Genomic DNA, 20098 nt, shown 5'->3' with positions numbered 1-20098 from the left:
CTTGAGATACTCAACCAGGTAAGTCTAATATAAATAATCCAACCAAAATCCAAAACACTTCTCATCCCAAGCATTTTGGATAAGAGATACTCAACCTGTATAAACCCAATAAGGTACGTAATATGATTATACCCATCTTACTCTTGAGAAAACTGAGGCACAGAGGCATTAAGTAACACGCTCTAGGTCATATAGCTAGTAAGTGGTAGAATCTGGATTCAAACCCAGGCAGTGTGTTTCTAGAATCCATGTTCTTTACTACTATGCTACAAAAATATTTAAAGCTATAAGGCAATGGAACTAATACGGAGCCAAGATCAACATTATATAAAAGCATATAAAACAGGAAATGCCAAATTTTATACGTTCATTTATATTTGGAACATTTTTAAGTAGAAAAGAAATAATTCACATTAGAATTGGATCAATTGTGCTCATGTCAGAATTTACACCTTTAGGATTCTACCCTGGTCATTTAATTCACCTTGTATCTCTCACTGTGCCAAACGGCATATGGCACAGTAGAGAAGCAACAAATATCAAATGGACGAATGAATAAAAATGAAGAATGTCATGACCCAATGAGGACAATGAAATAGAAAGAGATGTGAGTTTGTTGATACTCAGCACAAATGGAAAAGTATTTGATGACCATACTGATATTTGGTGGAAGCAAATATTTAAGGAAAGATACCACTTCAGAGTTTGAGTATAACACTAGAAGGGTAAATAAGGGGAAGGAAAGAATGCTTGCCATTGACTTCTAATTGTTCTTAAGCATTAAATGTATGTGTAATCAGACTTCCTCCTCTGGCTTCAAAAGCCATCATGATTTATAGAAATGTCAAATTTCTTATAAATGTATGGCACACACCAAAGCTTTAAGATACTCCATTTCTAGGGAGGCTCTACCAAACCACAGTCATTGCCTTTAATAGTCCAAAACATCAGAAAGACAAGAGCTGTAGTTGCTTAATTCTGTAGTGTATCTCAATTATGATAATTACTAGAATTGCATCATCAGTCTCAACATTTAAGATAATTAGCAAGATTATAAGAAAAATGTATTTTTAATAGTTTGCAGATATCATTAGCCTATAAAAGAGAAATCATAAATTTGTGGGAAGCCTACATCAATACACAAGGAGAAAATCTTCATTTCGTACTTGGAAAGGATCTTTAGAAACTGAATAGGCAGGAAAGATCAGATCAAGATTAAACCAAGTACCTGAGCCACCTCAGGGAATAAAATAATAGCTTAGATGAAACACCCCACACCATGAAGGATTTAGATTGAGAATAGAGTAAGTAAAGTAACCCCAGAGCATGGCAAGAGACTAAAGTCATGCTCAGAAACATAAAAAATAATAATAATAATAAAGTAATAGATGGCAAAGAACTCAGAAGGTGAACAGCATTTGTTGACCTGAGTCAACTAAATGAATTCAGAAAGCTGAAGGGTAAGAGAACACATATTCACTTTAACAATTAACCAGACTTAAACATTATCACGAATGTGGATCAGTACTCATCAAAAGGCAGGTGCCATTATGTTGGCAGGATATGGAGTGGAAAGATGGATGTTCTGAGGCACTGGCAAAAGTCAAGCTAGAATGCAAAGCATAGAGATATGCTTGCAATCTTATTGGGGGAGAAAAAGCTAGTGGTTGAGTGAACCAAGAGAAAAGCACTCTGAAGACTGAAGTTGTTTAAGAAAAAAAAGGACAGCCCTTGTCACTGGAAGAAGAGATGGAAGATTGACTAAACTTACAACAGAATGGAGACCCAAAGATGGTAGGCGTAAGAAGGGTCGCCAGCGACGAAGACGGAGAGATGGACTGGTAGCCTTTGCAGGGCCTACATGGTTACGTTTGACCCAGGGCAGGGATGCATGGTGACACAATGATGAGGCCTTCGTTCTGCAGTGGCTAGAATGAGGCTGTGATGAGGATGGCGAGGAGGACTACATAATTAAAAAAGAGAATATTTTACTTAGACCACGTTACCAGGTGATCATTTATTCTTAAAAGCAACGTATGGTCATGCTTGTAATTCACATGGTCTACTATTTTTAATAACCATAATCTATCTAGCAAAGGATCACGTATGAATATTGGTTAAAAGCAGGTAAGGTGGAAATATATAACCAAGTATCAGGTTATATGCCATAGTTCTATATGTGTACATTGGAAATATTCATATATCCTCATTTGCATAGCACAGACTCATGGAAATTAATACGTAAAAGCCACTAAAATTATTACATCAAATTGTTTTTAAAAAGTAACACACACACAAAAACCATGTAACGCATATAAAACGCACAAAGAATAACGGGCAGAAGAAAACTGTATGGTGATAGGCATTGGTAAAAAAGAATTCCTTAAAAGGAATAAGCTCCAAGAAGAAAAAAAAAGCCAACTTTAAAATATAAACAAGAGTGAAATTAATCCCTCCAAAGCTGATGATCTGAATAAACTATCCTCCTACTTAGGCTGATACATTACATGGAAAATATCATGGCCTCTTAGCTATCTTTTAGGAAACAATGTCATTAAATAAAATACACATCTTTTTTTAAGCCAGGTGCTTTTTAAGGACTTGACATATATAGTTCGTTTAACTTTCCAGTAACCCACAGGCACAACTATTCCTGTTATACAAATGAAGAATCAGAGCACAAATGGGTTAAGTAACATAACCAAGGTCACATTGCCAGCAGGTAACAGAACTGGGATTCAGACCCAGGAAATCAGGTTCTAGAGTCCAGTGGTCTTAATCACTGTGGTGTAAAGCCAAAGCGACCAAGAAAAATATGTTAATGCTAACATGGGACATATACTGTTAAGGAGAGAAATAATTCTGATAAGGTTAGGTATTTTGGGAACACCTTTTCAAACACTATTGTATCACAAAAGGCAAATCTAGCCAAGAGTTTTCTACAAAGTATACAAGGGTATGATAACATAATAGTAGTAATCCAAATGACTTCATAATTGTCACATTGGATTAATAACACCAGTATATAAAATAAAAAATTTGAGGGAGTATGACAAAATTACAATCACTACAATCATAGTTAGAAGAAATAAAAAGAATGGTAATATAAATCCTTGCTTGGTGATAATAGATTTTGCTAACCGTAACAACCATAATAGATTTCTCTTAAGGAAAATGAGTTTTACTTTCCGAATGATTTTTAAAACTCTTGTCAACTGTGAAAATTCTCTAATCCTACTTAGTACCTTCAATCTAAATAAACAATATACTAACCTTAAAAAAAAAGCTATCATTCTGATGCAGGGTTAAAAAATATGTTTGAACATTTTAGCTGCTCATAATAAGAATCAGTCAATCAAAAATACATAAATGAATCCTATACTTGATTCTATATGGGAACAAAAAGTGTATATGATAATGTCTTCTCTCACAGACATAGTTTAATAAGAAATTTGTCACATTCAATCTGATTATGTTCAAATAACAGGAAAGAGAGAAGGAAAGAATAGGGGAAGAAGAAAGAGGCAATGAATGAAAGGGGGAAATGATGTAAAGGAATAGATAGAAGGAGAGGTGACTAATAAATAGTGGAGAAAAAAATTTCTAAGAATCTAGAGAGGGAAATATTACTAAACCAGCATTGTATACTGAAAGAGTATATAAAGTTGGGATGGGTGAAATGGGAAAATATTCTTGGCAAAGAATTCAGTGTGAGAAAAGAACAGAAATAGAAATAAGGAAGACATGTTTAGAAGAGTAATCTGTCAGATCTGAAATTTGAGTTTATTCTTTCAATTTAATAAGTTAGCCTCTTACTTTTTCATGGGTATTGGCAAAAGGCATGAGATGCCTGGGTCAGAGAAAAAAAAATGTATTACTTATAGCACAGCAAGGAGCATGATCATCAATACGTTTGTGCCAATTCACATGAGAGCAACAGACAGAGCTAGGGTGGATGGTTGCAAAAGAATAGGCTGCGTTACAAGAGAGGAACACTGAGCTGGGGGAAACCACTGGTTTATAGCAAGCAGTAAGCAAACAGGCTCTTTGTTCCAGAGGCAAAGACATTACCTCATCCCTTAAGGTTGCTTACTCCAAACACACCTGTGAGAAATGTGATTTCCAACTTCAAGTATGATGGCCCTCTTCTTTTGTCATTTTTGAAGAACCTTTTTGAAAACTTTTTTTAAAAAAATAATTTCCAATTTACAAAGAGTTACAAAAACAAGCATAATACAGGAAACACCCAGATTTGACTATGACATTTTACCTCCATTTGCTTTATCATCTGCACTTATACTCTTTTCCTTTTTCTACATAACTTTTTTTCCTGAATCATTTGAAGATAAGTTACATACATCATGGCCCTTTAATCCTAAATTGTTCAGTATTTCCTAGGACTAAGGGAATTATCTTACATTAATATCAGTGCAGTTATCACCCTCAAAATTTTATATTGATATAATACTTTCTCCTAATCTCCCATATTTTAATTTTGCCAGTTGTCTAGTTGTGTAATTTATAGCATTTTCCCCCAGGATCTAATCTAAGCACAGATATTAAATTTATTCATCATGTCTCCTTAGTATCTTTTAACCTGGAACATTTCTAACAGTCTTTATCTTTTATACTTTAAACATCAAGCCTTTCTCCATTTTTTAATAAATCATTTTCTATTTAAAAAGTCATGCTCTCTGTGATTACAGACTGCTTTACTTCTTCCTTTTTAAACAATATTCCCTTTATTTCCTTTACTTGCCCTACTATATTGGCTAGGACCTCTACTACAGTAATGAATTTCATTGACTTCTGCTTTTACCTTTGTTATTTCTACCTTTTATGCACTTTGGATTTAATTTGCTTTTTTTTTTTTTTTTTTGCTACCTTAAGGTAAGAACTTAGATCTCTGACTTGAAGCCATTTCCCTTTTCTACTATAAGCATGTAATACTATAGTTTCCCTCTAACCCCTGTTTGTTTTTTTCTACTATAAACATTTAATGCTATAGATTTCTCTCCAACCCCTGCATTAGCTGTATCCTGTCAATTTTGGTATATTTCTTTTCAATCAATTCAAAATGTTTTCTAATTTCTCTTGTGAATTCCTCTTTGATCCATGAGTTATTTAGAAGTGTACTATTTAATATCTAAATATTTGGGGGATTTTCCAGATATTTTTCTGTTGTTGATTTGTAGTTTAACTCCACTATGAATAGAAAACATTCTTTGTATAATTTAAATTTTTTTTTTAAATTTAAGGTTGATTTTTTAATCCAGAATATGGTCTATCCTGGTAACTATCCCATGTGCACTTGAGAAGACTGTATATTCAACTGTTGTATTCCAAATTTCTGAAGTGTTCCACAAATATCAAAAGGGTCAAGTTGTTTGTCAATGTTGTTCAAATCTTCAATTTTTTAGTAACGTTCTGTGTCTATTTGTTTTATTGATTCTGAGTGTTGACATCTCCAACTATAATTGTGAATTTGTCTATTTCTCTTTTCAGTTCTAACAGTGTTTGCCTCATACATTTAGAGGCTCTATTTGTTAGCTGCATACACATACTTTCTGTTACGTGTATGCTATGTCTTCTTAGTGAGATAACCTCTTTATCCTTATGTAATGTCCTTCTTCATCACTGGGAATATTCCTTGTTCTGAAGTCTACTTAACTTCATGTCAATATAACTACTCCAGCTTTCTTTTCATTAGTGTTTGTATAGTTCATCTTTTCCCATCCTTTTGATTGTTATCTTCTTACGTTTTTTAAAATGACTTTCTTGTAAACAGCATATAATTGTGTCTTGCTTTTTTACCAAACTGATCTTTCTTTCAATTTGAGGGTTTATAGGCATTTGAGTCTTTATACTGACATTCCATTAACTTCATGTGATGTTTTATATGGCTGGACTTAAATCTACATTGTCAGTTCTTTATTTTTTCCATCTGCTCTGTTACTTTTCTGTTTTTTGCATTATTTTTATTATTCTATTTTATCTGTACTGCGGGCTTCTTGTTTATACTTTTTAAGCTTTTCAGTAATTGCCCTAGTATTTACAAGATATATCTTTAGTTATGTAGTACCTTCAAACAGTATTACACCACTACATATATAAGAACCTCACAACAGTATTAACCCAATTTCTCCCTCCCTTCCTTTGTGCTATTATTTTATTTTTATATGTGCTATAAATTTATAGTACATAGTTGCTATCTTTGATTTAGTAATCCTAATCATCTTTTAGAGAAATGTAAAACAAGAATAAAATTTATTTTATACTTACCTTCATTTGTTCCATTTTCAATGCTTCCTAAATCTTTGTATAGCTCCAAGTTTCTGTCTGGCATTGTACTGTTTCAGCATAATGAAATTCCTTTACATTTCTTGTAGTGTAAGTAAGCTGGTATGAGCTCTCTCAGTTTTTGTCTGTCTCAAAGTTTTTATTTTTAAAAGATATTTTTGTTCCACTGAACTCTTAGCTTTCCAAAAATATCATTCTATATGTTCTGGCTTGCATAACTTCTAGTAACGAGTGTGCTGTAATCCTTATGAATTCTTAGTATCTACTCTGTCTTTTTCATGTGGCTGCCTTGAACATTTTCCATTTATCTTTGTTCTTCAGCAACATTTTCCATTTATCTTTGAATTTTAATGTGTCTCAGTAGGTATATATGTGTGTTTGTTTTTTGGAGGATAAGGGTATTCATCCTACCTAGTGTCTCTGAGATTCCTGAAGCTGTGGTTTGATGTCTTTAATTATTTTTGGAAAATAGTTGGCCATTACCCTTCAAACACTTTTTGTCTCAAGGCCCCACCCCTCACCCACTCCCACCCCCACCATATCTTTCCATCTCTCTTCTCCTTCTGGGATTCCATTTTCACATATTACATCACTTGAAACTGTCCCACAGCTGTTGCATGTACTGTTTGTTTTGTGTGGTTTTTCCCCCTCTTTTCCACTATTTTTTTCCCCTTTGTGGGTAAGTTTGGGTAATTTCCAGTGATTTATCTTCACATTCACCGATTCTTTTCTCAACTTTGTTGAGTCTACTGGTGAATCTGTTAATGACATTCTTCATCTCTAGTACTGTATTTTTCATTACTGGCATTTCCATTTGATTCTTTCTTATGTTAATAGTTTCCAATTCTGCTGATATTACCTATGTGATGGAACATGTTTTCCATCTTTTCCACTTGAGCCTTTAATTATTTTAAATTCCCTGTCTGATAGTTTGACATCTAGATCATATCTGAGTCTAGCTCTGCTGAATGCTTTTTCTCATGACTTTTGGTTAAAAGCCAGACACCTTCTCTAGGAGTATAGAGACTGCAATAAATAATATGTATGCCTAAAAATGGGCGTGTCTCATCTTCTGCTATGACTTAGTGTATGGGGATAAGCCAACCTAGTCAAGAGTTTAACTGTTTGGATTTTATTGTTGCTATGATTACCTTGAGAATACCATTGGTTTAAAATTTATCTGGCATAACCTCGTGCTTAAAGTGGAAGTTGGGTTGTAGGATGTTTTCTTTTTCAATGCTCTTGTTCCACCCTCAGCTTTAGGCTTTTGCTCAGAGGCTATGCCTCAGAGAAGGTCTCTCTCCATATTATTGACCCATCCCCACACATTTGAGACCTGTTTCTTGGTGCTTGCTAGTCTAATGGTGGGCTTGTGGAGGCATTCTTTGTTGTCGTAGATCAGCCTCTGTCCCTGGATATCAAGGACAAGACTTTCTCAGGGGTCCTTTCCTCCAGTGGTAGAAGAACCTGCCCCTCCCGCAAAAGGGGTGGTTTTATCTCTTCCCTTCCCCAGGAAAGGTTTTCTGTCTCAAGGTCTTTAGGCTTTGTTCTACAGGAGAGAAGAATCCAGGCTTCATGCCTTTCCTACAGCAGCAGCTGCTCTCCTCCCCTAGGCCTGCACTTAAAGATTCTCTCCCATCTTGTCCCCACTTAACCTCATGAGCACCCATTGAGGTCTGCAAAGAGTGGATATGAGCTCTCCCTTCAGGGCTGTTTACAGGCATTTTATAGTCTTATGGTAGCCTACTTGTGACCTTAAGCAATTTGTTAAAATTTTTAGCTATTTTGTTTCATTACCCATAAATTTTGGGCTTCTATTCATCTCAGTAAGTATATCTCTACGTCATTTTTCATGGCAACATATTATTCCTTAAATAGATGTACCATAAATGTAATACTGCACCTTTAGTTTGTTTCTGGTTTTCTACAATTACGCTTTAGTGAAAATGTGCACACAAGTATCTACATATGCATCAGTCAACAGTAATAATATTGGTATCCAAAATGATGTTATAAAACAACAACCATAATAGCTAATATCAAGTGCTTACTATCTTTTACCAGATGTTCTAAACTACAGATGCTACAGATCTTCACAATAATCCTATAAGGTACATATTATGATTATTTCTATTTTAAAGATAAAGAATAATTTTCCCCAAATGTTATCACACTAGTAATTTTAGCCTTCTTTCTGAGCATCATGTTTTCTAATAAAAACTTGTATAACAGAGGAAGGAATAAGAAAAGAATAATGAGTCTAAAAGTACACTCTGTTAAATGAGTCCCATACATCAAAGCTTGTGTGTGTGTGTCTGTGTTTGTATGTGGCTAATGTTTTACAACATTCAAAATAGGATAGCATATCAATATACTGTAATTGTTTATTTAACTACTTTGTAATGCTTGGGGTCAGGCAAAGCTTTTGTCTACTACCTTACTGCTCCTGTGATAGCATACTAAATATTGTTTCTAACAAGTATGTCAAAATGTTAAACATTAGAATCAATAATTCTAAATTTTTACTCTAGTCATACTTATTTTTACCTTCTAATGCTAAATGAACACACTATACAAATATCTCCAAATGTATAATTTCCAGAGATAATTCATAATATAGACATAACAGTGTAATCATATATATTTTCAATTTCAAAGAGTTGATCTAATTCAGAAAAAGACTTTCAAGCAATAACATTTCAAGAGATGGAAGGACTTTGAAATAAAGTGTGCTATGATGGAAACATAAAATTCATAGGCTTTCCTCTTAGAATTACAAAGATTAAAGACACATACACCAACTTTTAAATCTTTATAATATTAACTGTTAATGCAATTGTTTAAGCAACCTAATTTTTAGCTCTGCTTTCAAATATGAAAATTTAAACTGTGAGCTGAATCTTGAGCTAGATGGCTAATTTTTCGCATCGTCTTCCATACAAATTGGAAAAGATTAAATGTCTACAGTTTATTTTTGAATCTTTCATAAGAGTCTTAAAGAGAGTTCACTTTTTAGAGAGTCTGAATAAAGAACTCACTTCCTCAGTTTTTTCATTCTGGTGAAGAGTCCAAAATCACTAACAATTATTTATTTCATTAAAACTATTAACAACACCAATGTTTGCCAGGACATTAACAGTGAATCTGTGCCCTCACTGCTGACTGTGTGGGCACTGCAACAGTATAATGTGACTGTAGATATACCATTTTACATGAAATATAAACTCATCTCTTCATTATAGTTCAAAAAAACCTAGACTAGGCTTTTCAGAAACCTGAGAAATTTTAAAAAGCAGATTAAATGTTTTACTCTTCAGGAAGAATGCTAAGATATTTAATAAGTAATTGTTGCATGAGATTTTTAAGCATTAATTCTGATTGAAACCCTCTGAGTTTAAACACATACACATACACAGACACACACATTCACTTACACACACAGAGAAAGTGAGCTATGAGAATACAGACCATAAGCATGACAGTTTTGTTTTTTTCAGAAGCACAAGGACCTACTTGACTTGCCCAAAGCCACATAACTAGTGAGTATGAAAGCCAGAGGCAGACTCATGACTCCCAGCTCCAATTTCACTGTTTTCCATTGCACACAAAGCCACTCGCTCATCAATTGTAAACTAATTTGACTGATTCATAAAGGCACATCTATTACTATTTCTATCTGAATTCCTGAATATAATTCAAATCTACCTTGTAGTTGTCAAACTTAAAACTAGTTCAAAAAACAACAACAATCACCACCTAGGTCCTCAAAGGCCAAATTACTTTTCCTTCACAGTTAGTGTGCATGCACTTTTTTATACGGAAAAAAAATGAATAAATTACTCTTTAAACTTTTAAATAAAATAACCAATGTATTCAAAATGCTGTAAAGGCTAAAAAGAAATGATCCAGACTTAAAAAAAAAAAAAAATTCAAAGAAAGCAGAGAGTCTGTCTAAGAGTACTCCTCTATTAAGAAGTCAAGTGTTTTGCTAGTGGCTCACACCTGCAATCCCAATACTTTGGGAGGCCAGGGCAGAAAGATCACTTGAGCCCAGGAGTTCAAGACCAGCCTGGGTAACATAGGGAGACCCCATCCCTACTAAAAAAAAAAAAAAAAAAAAAATTAGCCAGGTGTGATGGTACATGCCCGTGGTCTCAGCTACTTGGGAGGCTGAGGTGGAAGGATGGTTTGAGCCCAGGAGATCAAGGCTGCAGTGAGCCAAGATCGAGCCACTGCACTGCAGCCTGAGCAACAGAATGGGACCCTGTCTCAAAGAAAAAAAAAAAAAAAAGAAATTAAGTGTTTGGTTTCGTGGGTACTGTAAATGCTTAAATCTAAATTATGTTAAAATTCTAAAATAAAGTAAATGGGTTTTGGTTTACAGCCAAAGCATTTTCTCATTTAAATTGACATACTATTATTATGAAAAATATCCTTATAACCACGTAATCTCTTGAACATGAAGGGATCATTAGTGGGTAGATAGTTAAAATAATTACTGTTTTCTAAAATATACCTAACATGATTACCAAAAGACTGTGGCTGGTTTATGGGTAAGATTTCCTGTTAATAGGAAAAAAAAAATCTAGTGTACTGAATAAGAACTGACTTAGATGTTAAAGGCAAAAAAGAACAAAGTATTCGGCACAACTCTGAATGACTATTTGTAACTTATTACATATTTGCCTTAAATTACTAGCTGTGAATAGCCTTGCTTTTAAGGCAAAAACAAAAATTTAAATTTTAAAAACCTCATTTTATTTAGTTTCAGCAATTTGAATTACCTACATGTTTTGTTGCCTTAAGAGCACAAGAGTACCCACTAGCTGTGTGACCTTGAATATATTAGCAACTTCTTAGATTTCCCATCTGCAAAATGGGGTAACAGCTATCTTACGGAGTTGAGAGGATCAAACTAGGGTACATACAGCACTTAGTTAGCCTGCCCCATAACATGAATTCAGAAAATGGTAACCATCATTATAATAATATGGCAGACATACTTTCAAAGGAGTAAGAATTAAGAAGGTGAGAATACTTGAAAGCTGGTGAGCACCTCGAACAATTTTGAGGAGAGGGAGAGGGAGAGGACAACACTGCTGAGTCTAAAATATGGCACATGGAAAAGAAAATAATTGGGAATATCTCTAGAGCTGGCAAATGCTATGAAAATTAGATTATAAATGTGTGTACGCATATGTGTAAGGACATGTGTGCGCATGCATGAGAACACATACATGTATAACTTTATGAGTTTAAAATCAAAATTATAAATTAATTCTAAATGGATTTCTGTAGATTTTTTAGTAAATTTCAGTGTAATACATTGGATTACAGTAAATTTAAGGTTCAAATTTTTAAAAGGAAATTAAAGCCAGATCCATGCAAAAGATGCAAAGTTTCCTACAGAGTATCCATGTTCAGTTGGCAAAGAAGTCACAAGTTAAATATGGGATAGATATCAAAATACACAAAATACCACTACATATTCCATGGAAAATCTGGATAATGGTAAGTTTCTTCATTTTGCTCACCTAATAAATCAAGATGCCCACAGACATCAAGATATTCTAAAAAGACTTTTTTCCCTGACTGGTTTAACAATTATGTTTTCTCCCTTCAGTTTATAATTCTCCATGTTAGAAATATCTATTAATATAATACCTGTACATCTACATGTTACATTAAACTTAAGCTTACCATTGTTAAACTTTTCAAACTAATTCCCAGAAATTATTTTCTTTACAGTTTGAGAGTAGCCCCAAATAAAGTTCTCCTTTATTACAAATGAAAAAAATCTTATATCCTAACATCACCCTCTACTCTGTAAAGTTGTTATGTAAAACAAAACTAACAGAAAACTTTCACCATCACCAAACACAACATCAATTCTATTTTTATTGCTGAAAGCATTCTTAGACGAGTTTCATCTAGTCATATCTGGAAGGGTGAACTGGTAAGTTCGGTCTAAGAATTTTCCTTTAAAATAAGTAATAATTTAATATCTCCATTTCTAAAATTCTGAGATCAGCAAAGAAGAAAGAAGGGGAGAGGAAAGGAGAGAAATGGAGAGAAAAAAAGAAGGGAAGACAGAGGGAGGGAGAGAAAAGTGGAAAGGGAAGGCCTCTATTCAGGGAATATTCAGAAAAAAACAAAAAAAGACAGAAGAGAGACAGAGGCAAGCTAGGGAGTCCCAGAGCATTTTTGGTTTTAAAAATAAAATAAAATAAAATTGCCTCCAAAAGATTAAGTCATGTTGAAGTAAAGAAAATGAGGTATGAAAAGTAAAGAAAAACAAAGATCAGAAAGTTGCAGTTTCAGACTTTTGACAAAACCGGACTCTACATCTTGAACCACATGATACATGTATTGTTTCCGCCTGATTCTTAAAAGATAACCAGCAACTTAAATTTTATATTATTTAAGAACTAAGCTTCTTCCTAATATCCTCAGATTCTTCCAAAGTGAAGGAAGTAAAGAAGGAAATAAATTCCAAATGGAGGGAAATAAATATGTGAGCACCTCAATTTGTGTGTAAATCATTTTTGGCTTATTGGAATGATTTCTGTTATCTCTTTGTAATCCCAAAATAATAAAAATAACTAAAAACTATACTTCAGAGTAAAATGAAGCCAGGCAACTATACATATACATCTAATGAAGATGAAACTTTATACTACTTACTGCCACTGACAGTCTGTACTGGCTAGGCCAAAAAAAGCCAAGTAGATTCTAAACAGGGGATTTTCTTAAATTAAAAATATACAAACCCACAGAAACACACACATGTATCTTTAGTTATGTATATATATTTATGATGACATACTTGAAATCAGAAATTATGCACTGTTTACCCCAGTGGTCAAATAATCCCTCTTTTATAGGTCAACACTAACCAAAATAGATTACATATTAATATTTCATTGTAAATTAATTACATATTTTATGATTTAAATTAACTTCAAAAACTTTTACTAAAGATCTTTTAAGTATCATTAGCAATCAAACATGTTATTTCCCCCTATTAAACAAGCAAAAATTTAGAAATGGAATTCAATACTGGCAAGCGATTTTCAAAGCTGCAGTCACCACTGAAGTAAAAGATCTTTGAAGACACGAATTATGCCTCACTTATCTTTGTATGTACAATTATAAGCACAGTGCCTAGTACAGTAGATGCTCAAACAGGTTATTTGATTGAACAAATGAAAGAAAGACAACTTCACATTATTTAACAAGAATCATAAAAATATCCCTTTGAATCAGTAATCCCACCTACAAGAAACTACCTTAAAGAACGAACCCGAAAGAATACTTAGATAAACAGAGATATTCAATTAAGTTATATTTTTAACTTGAAAAACTAAAAATAATCTAAACATCAAAAGTTAAGGAAATGAAAAACAAATTGTGGTTTACTCACATGATAGTATACAGCAGCAAAGGTTTTTTTAATAAGGAAATTTTGATGAAACAAAAAAATGTTCATGGTAATATGTTAAGAAAAAAGTCAAACAAAATTGCTTGATCTCAACTGTTTTTAAAATGTACTAAAAAAAGAATGGTAGCAAATATACATAGATGCAAAAAGTGTCTTTTGCTATTTTTTCCATACTGGTATGTTTATTTAAAAACAGAAAACAATACTGCTGTTATTTTTCATTATTACTATTAATTTACATGGGGGGGGGGGGTTCCGGGCAGTACAACAAACTTATTCTTTTTACAAAAAGTTAAACAATAAATCATCAGGTGATCTCTACCCATATCTGGGCTGGCTCCTCAATTAATATGGACAAATCACAAATTTTAGGAATTACTTTTTAGTTAAGTGTCAATGAAGTAAAAGTAGGGTCTGAAAGCAAATAAAATACCCTTTTGGATTTTTCTTTCTTGCCTTCACATTTGACTTGCAGACTGTTTCCACTATTACATCACTGATATTTCTTCACAATTTTAAAAACACTTATTAGAATCTTTTCTGAATAGAAAAGCCTTAAAATAAGGAGATCTTCTAATCTACTAGACACTTTAGTGGAAGCCCAAACCAGATGAACTTGGAACTTCCTGCCAATCTTATTATTCTACAGTTATTCTTAAAGGTCTTAGTTGGAGTGAATACACAGTCATCCCTCGATACCCATGGACTATTGGTTTCAGGACCCCCATGAAGATACCAAAATCCACAGATGCTCACAAGCCTTATATAAAATAGTGTAGTATTTGCATATAACCTATGTACCTCCTCCTGTATACTTTAAATCATTTCTAGATTACTTGTAATACCTAATACAATGTAAATGCTATATAAATTGTTGTTATGCTATATTGTTTAGAGAATAATGACAAGAAAAAAAGTCTGTATATATTCAGTACAGACACAACCATCTTTTTTTTTCCAAATATTTTTTCTCTTTTTTGTCTGAGACAAAGTCTCTGTCACCCAGGCTGGAGTGCAGCAGCATGATCACAGCTCACTGCAGTCTTGACCTCCTGAGCTGAAGCCATCCTCCCATCTCAGCCTCCCAAGTAGCTGGGACTACAGAGTAGCTGGAACTACAGGTGCATGCCACCACATCTAGCTAATTTTTTTGTACATACAGGGTCTCACCATGTTGCCCAGGCTGGTCTCAAACTCCTGGACTCACATGATCCTCCCTTCTTGGCCTCCCAAAGTGCTGGCATTACAGGCTTGAGCTACTGTGCCCAGCCTCAAATATTTTCATTAAGTGGTTGGTTGAATCCACAAGTAAGGAACCCACCATTACAGCGGGCCAACTGTATACATTCATTTTTAAATTTCTTAACTGGGCATGCATATATCAGGTTATATTAATTTTAAAATCAGTAACAATTTTTCTAGTAGAACATTCAACCGTATTTCGTTTAGGGCTACACATTACCATAACACACACGACCAACACATTAGTCAATTGAAAGCTTAGCTTTATATGTCTATTATTAATTTTTGTTACACAGTGCTTCAAAACTCAATCATGAACCCACTTTAAAGAAATAAAATTCAGGGCCAGGCGCAGTGGCTCATGACTGTAATCCCAACACTTTGGGAGGCCGAGGCGGGTGGATCACGAGGTCAGGACATCGAGACCATCCTTGCTAACACTGTGAAACCCTGTCTCTACTAAAAATACAAAAAATAGCTAGGTGTGGTGGCACGCACCTGTAGTCCCAGCTACTTGGGAGGCTGAGGCACGAGGTCAGGAGATCGAGACCATCCTGGCTAACACTGTGCAACCCCGTCTCTATTAAAAATACAGAAAATTAGCTGGGTGTGGTGGCACACGCCTGTAGTCCCAGCTACTTGAGAGGCTGAGGCAGGAGAATTGCTTGAACCTGGGAGTCAGAGGTTGCAGTGAGCAGAGATCGCGCCACTGCACTCCAGCCTGGGCGACAGAGCGAGACTTTGCATCAAAAAAATAATAATAATAAATAAAAAATTAAAAAGAAATAAAATTCAGGAGTAACTGAAAAGCTACCTATTTACTATTTCTCACACAATCTGTTTCCTATCCCAAGCTAGGATATAAATAGTCACATTAAGCCTAATACAAAACACTGGTCTTAACAGAACTGCTACAAAATTAGTTGTCAAACTTTTATTGAAAGTGTTTTGCTGGGCGCGGTGGCTCACACCTGTAATCCCAGCACTTTGGGAGGCCGAGGTAGTCAGACCACCTGAAGCCAGGAACTCAAGATCAGCCTAGCCAACATGGCAAAATCCCGTCTCTACTGAAAATACAAAAATTAGCTGGGTGTGGTGGCACACACCTGTAGTCCCAGCTACTTGGGAGGCTGAGGCAGGGGAATCGCTTGAACCCGGGAGGCAGAAATTGCAGTGAGCAGAGATCATGCCACTGCACTCCAGCCTGGGTGACAAAGCAAGACTACATCTCAAAAAAACAAAAAGAAAGAAAGTGTTTGTTTGAAGGTGGGAGTGACAGGAGGAGGACAGAGGAACTAGGACTAGATTCTACAGCCAGACGGTTTCAGCTCAAATTCTAGCTCTACCACTTAGCAGATATGTGACCTTGGGGCAAGTAACTAAAACCTTCTGTGCCTCAATTGCTTCATCTATAGAAGGGGGACAAGAGGACAATGGTAATACCTCATAGGGCTGGTACTGGAATTAAATGACACATATCAAACTTCTGTAGCAACTCTAATAACACTTAATTTTATTCTATCTAGAATAAAGTACAAAATGGTGGTTGTAGCAAGTGGAAAATCAATGGAAAAAAAGAAAACACTCTCTGCCACTAATAATTTAATTTCCTCATTGTTTCCTCATATCCCATTGTTATTCTTTTATGTTTTTAATTTTAAGTGAAAGATGAAAGCAGTACCTTTCAGTGTAAGTTAATGAAGCATAAGTGAGGTGGGGCTACTGTTCAGATTTCTGTACTAACTGATCTACCAGACAATCACGGTGGGATGCAGAAAAGTACGTAAACAATTACTCTAGAGCAGTATGCTATGGCCAATTTTCTGAAAAGACTACTGTATTTTGGTGACTCAACTCACAGATTTTTCATTTAGTCTACAAATCTCAGCATGCAATAAGGCTCCTGCCTCCTCCACTCCCATGAAAACGTTCTGATAGAGAGTACCAATGACGCCAGTGATGATGCTACTTGTTATTACACTATATTATTATTGGCTCCTCTTCCGCTACCCACTCTTTCAACAACTACATGCCTACCACTATTTATTGTTGGATTTATTGTTGGTCTACCACTATTCTCCCTCTGTAGAATTCTCAGGGTTCTAACTACTACCCAAATACCAAAGGCTCCAGATATCTCACCTGAGCTCTAGACTCCTACACATATGACCCAAAAAAACTCACCTTAAACTCAACAGGCTGAAAAGCAAATGTACCATCTTTGGTGGTTCTCCATCTATAAAATCCAAGCCCCCCTGATATGGCTTCACCCTATTACTTCAGCCTCATCTTCTGCCATTCAGATTTATTTTACTGGATGCCTAGTAAAATAAAACTACTGCCTAGTATTTATTGAATGCCCATTAAATGCCAGGTATTATTCTAAGCAGTTTATATAATTAACTCAATCTTCACAACAATCCCATATGGTAAATGCCATTATTTCTATTTTGTGCTGAAGAAAGTATCCTGCCTAAGCTAATAAGCAGTGGAGTCAGTATACAAACCTATATCCTGTGCTCTTACCTTCAAACTATGTAATTCTTATACATGCCTATATATGTCCAGTTTGTCTTGGGGATTCAAAGTGAACAAGACAAACAAGGCCTATTTCCTCATGGGACTTACATTCTAGTTAGCAGAATAAACAAATATACACGAGGAAGAAAAAACTTATTATTGACTATTTTAAAGTGCCAGGAAGAAAATAAACAGGATTTTATGATAAAAAATAAGACAGAAGGACCTACTTAACAGTGATGAAAGAAGGCTTCTCTGAAAAGTGACTTTTTTTTTTTTTTTGAGACAGACTCTCGCTCTGTTGCCCAGGCTGGAGTACAGTGGCACAATCTCGGCTCACTGCAAGCTCCGCCTCCCAGGTTCACGTCATTCTCCTGCCTCAGCCTCCCGAGTAGCTGGGACTACAGGCACCCGCCACCACACCCGGCTAGTTTTTTTGTATTTTTAGTAGATATAGGGTTTCACTGTGTTAGCCAGGATGGCCTCGATCTCCTGACCTTGTGATCTGCCCGCCTCAGCCTCCCAAAGCGCTGGGATTACAGGCATGAGCCACCGCGCCCAGCCTGAAAAGTGACTTTTAAGGTGAGACCTGAAAGATGAGAAGTCTCCAACTCTGCAAAGAGAAGCAGTATACCCAGAAGTGTACTGGGTTGTTAGAAAGCACAAAGATGGTGTTATGGACTGAATTGTGTCCCCCCTGCCAAATTCATACGTTGAAGCCCTAACCTTCAACGTGACTACATTTGAAAACAGGGCATTGAAGGAAGTAGTTAATGTTAAGTAAGGTTATAAGAATGGGGCACTAATCCAATAGGACTGGTATCCTTATAAGAAGAGGAAGAGACATCAGATCGATTGATCTCTCTCTCCCCTCTCTCTCCACGCCCCCTCCATAAGAATACACAGGACAGGCCATGTAAGGCTACAGTGAGAAGGTGGTAGTCTACAAGCCAGGAAGGGACATCTCAGTAGAAGCCAACCATGCTGACACTTTGCTGTTGGATTTCCAGCCCCAAGAACTGTGTGATAATAAATTTCTGATGTTAAAGGCACCTGGTAATAATTTGTGATGAATGCCCAAGCAAACTAATACAGACAGCAAAGACCTAGGTATTTTGTAGGAACTGACAAAAAAATCAGTAGGCTGAAATACAAACAGCAATGAAAATAATAATACGCTGAACACTCTTAAGCCCATAGATGGGAGATGAATCTTTTTTTTTTTTTCTGAGACAGAGTCTCGCTATTGTTGCCCAGCCTGAAGTGCCGTGGTGGGATATCGGCTCACTGCAACCTCCACCTCCCGAGTTCAAGCGATTCTCCTGCCTCAGCCTCCCGAATAGCTGGGATTACAGGCACATGCCACCATGCCTGGCTGATTTTTGTATTTTTAGTAGACGGGGCTCACCATGTTGGCCAGGCTAGTCTTGAGCTCCTGACCTCAGGTGATCCGCCTGCCTTGACCTCCCAAAGTGCTGGGATTATAGGCATGAGCCCCCACGCCCAGCCAGGAGATGAATTTTTAATGAGATGATCAGAAAAATATTAAAAGTCCCTGATGCAGGGATTTAAAGCCAGATGACAACTGGATTTTGAAACGTACAGGTTTTTGTTCTCTCACTGACTGGGAGACACTAACATATGGCAACTAGAGGTCAGTATATTCCACCCTGGAGTGCACAAAACAGTCCCGCACAAAAAAAGAATTGAACCCTTTCCAAAATGTTAACGCTGTCCTATTTGGAAACAATGCTAATGGATATGTTTTGTTTACTCAGGGGACTACAGAAAACTAAGATTTGCCGCCCCTAACCCCCTGCTTTTTTTTATTTCTTACACTACCAAGGACAGTTCTGAGCTAATTCTGGTTAATTAATACACATGTGTTGTACTTGTGTGTAAGGAACAGTATTGGATAATTTGGAACGTGCACAGATAAATCAGATGCCAATGCTAGGCCTAAGAGCCACAGAAAGGGAGACAAGATACCATACTTCATCACACTAAGGCGCCATTGGTTACGTGACCCACCATTTTGTGAACCACTAAGACGGGAATAACGCCAAGTAAACTATGACATCAATTGTAAGATACATCCTAATTTTAGAGTTTTTAAAATGTGAAAAAAAAAATGCACATCTTAAAAAATGAAAGAGAATATGAAATAGCTAAAATGCAAATAATTGGAGTAGTCATATAAAGAGTTCATATAAAGGATAAAATATATTCAGGAACTGCTTCATGCTGAAGATCGTACTAAGCTGAGTCTTGAAGAATGGACAGAAGAAATGCAAGAGATTGAGGGAAAGAATATTTTCAGAAAGAGAGTACTGCAAGAAGAATAGCAATAATAAAATAAGGAAATAAGGGATGGCTAAAAAGAAATAATTAAAGTTAGAAAGACAAGTTAAAATAGAGAAAGAAAGAAAGAAAAGAAAGAAAGGAAGGAAGGAAGGAAGGAAAAAGAAAAGACAAGACAAGACAAGACAACGCAAGAAAAGACAAGACAAGAAAAACAAGGTTAGGAAAACCTTGAATGCAGCTAGGTTAAAGAGCCTGAAACTGACTGCACAGGCTTGAGGAATAATTCTCAAA

General features: G+C 35.6%; 1 protein-coding gene across 6 annotated transcripts in view; it reads right to left on the bottom strand.

Annotated features, from left to right (window-relative positions):
* UCHL3 (ubiquitin C-terminal hydrolase L3) overlaps nucleotides 1-20098 on the bottom strand; it is a 58021-nt gene that overhangs the window by 14043 nt on the left and 23880 nt on the right. For 3 of the 6 annotated variants that reach the window (XM_063650968.1, XM_063650969.1, XM_063650970.1), the window contains exon 6: nucleotides 1772-1963. The exons of the other annotated variants lie outside the window; for them this stretch is intronic. In XM_063650968.1, coding sequence (XP_063507038.1) covers nucleotides 1772-1963 — 192 coding nt within the window. The remainder of the gene's footprint in view (nucleotides 1-1771; nucleotides 1964-20098) is intronic. 6 annotated transcript variants of the gene reach the window in all.

This window comes from Pongo pygmaeus, chromosome 14, assembly GCF_028885625.2.
Source record: "Pongo pygmaeus isolate AG05252 chromosome 14, NHGRI_mPonPyg2-v2.0_pri, whole genome shotgun sequence".
NCBI classification, from domain to species: Eukaryota; Metazoa; Chordata; class Mammalia; order Primates; family Hominidae; genus Pongo; species Pongo pygmaeus.
The sequence above is the reverse complement of the archived record's forward strand: the minus strand, read 5'-3'. Positions and strand labels throughout refer to the sequence as shown.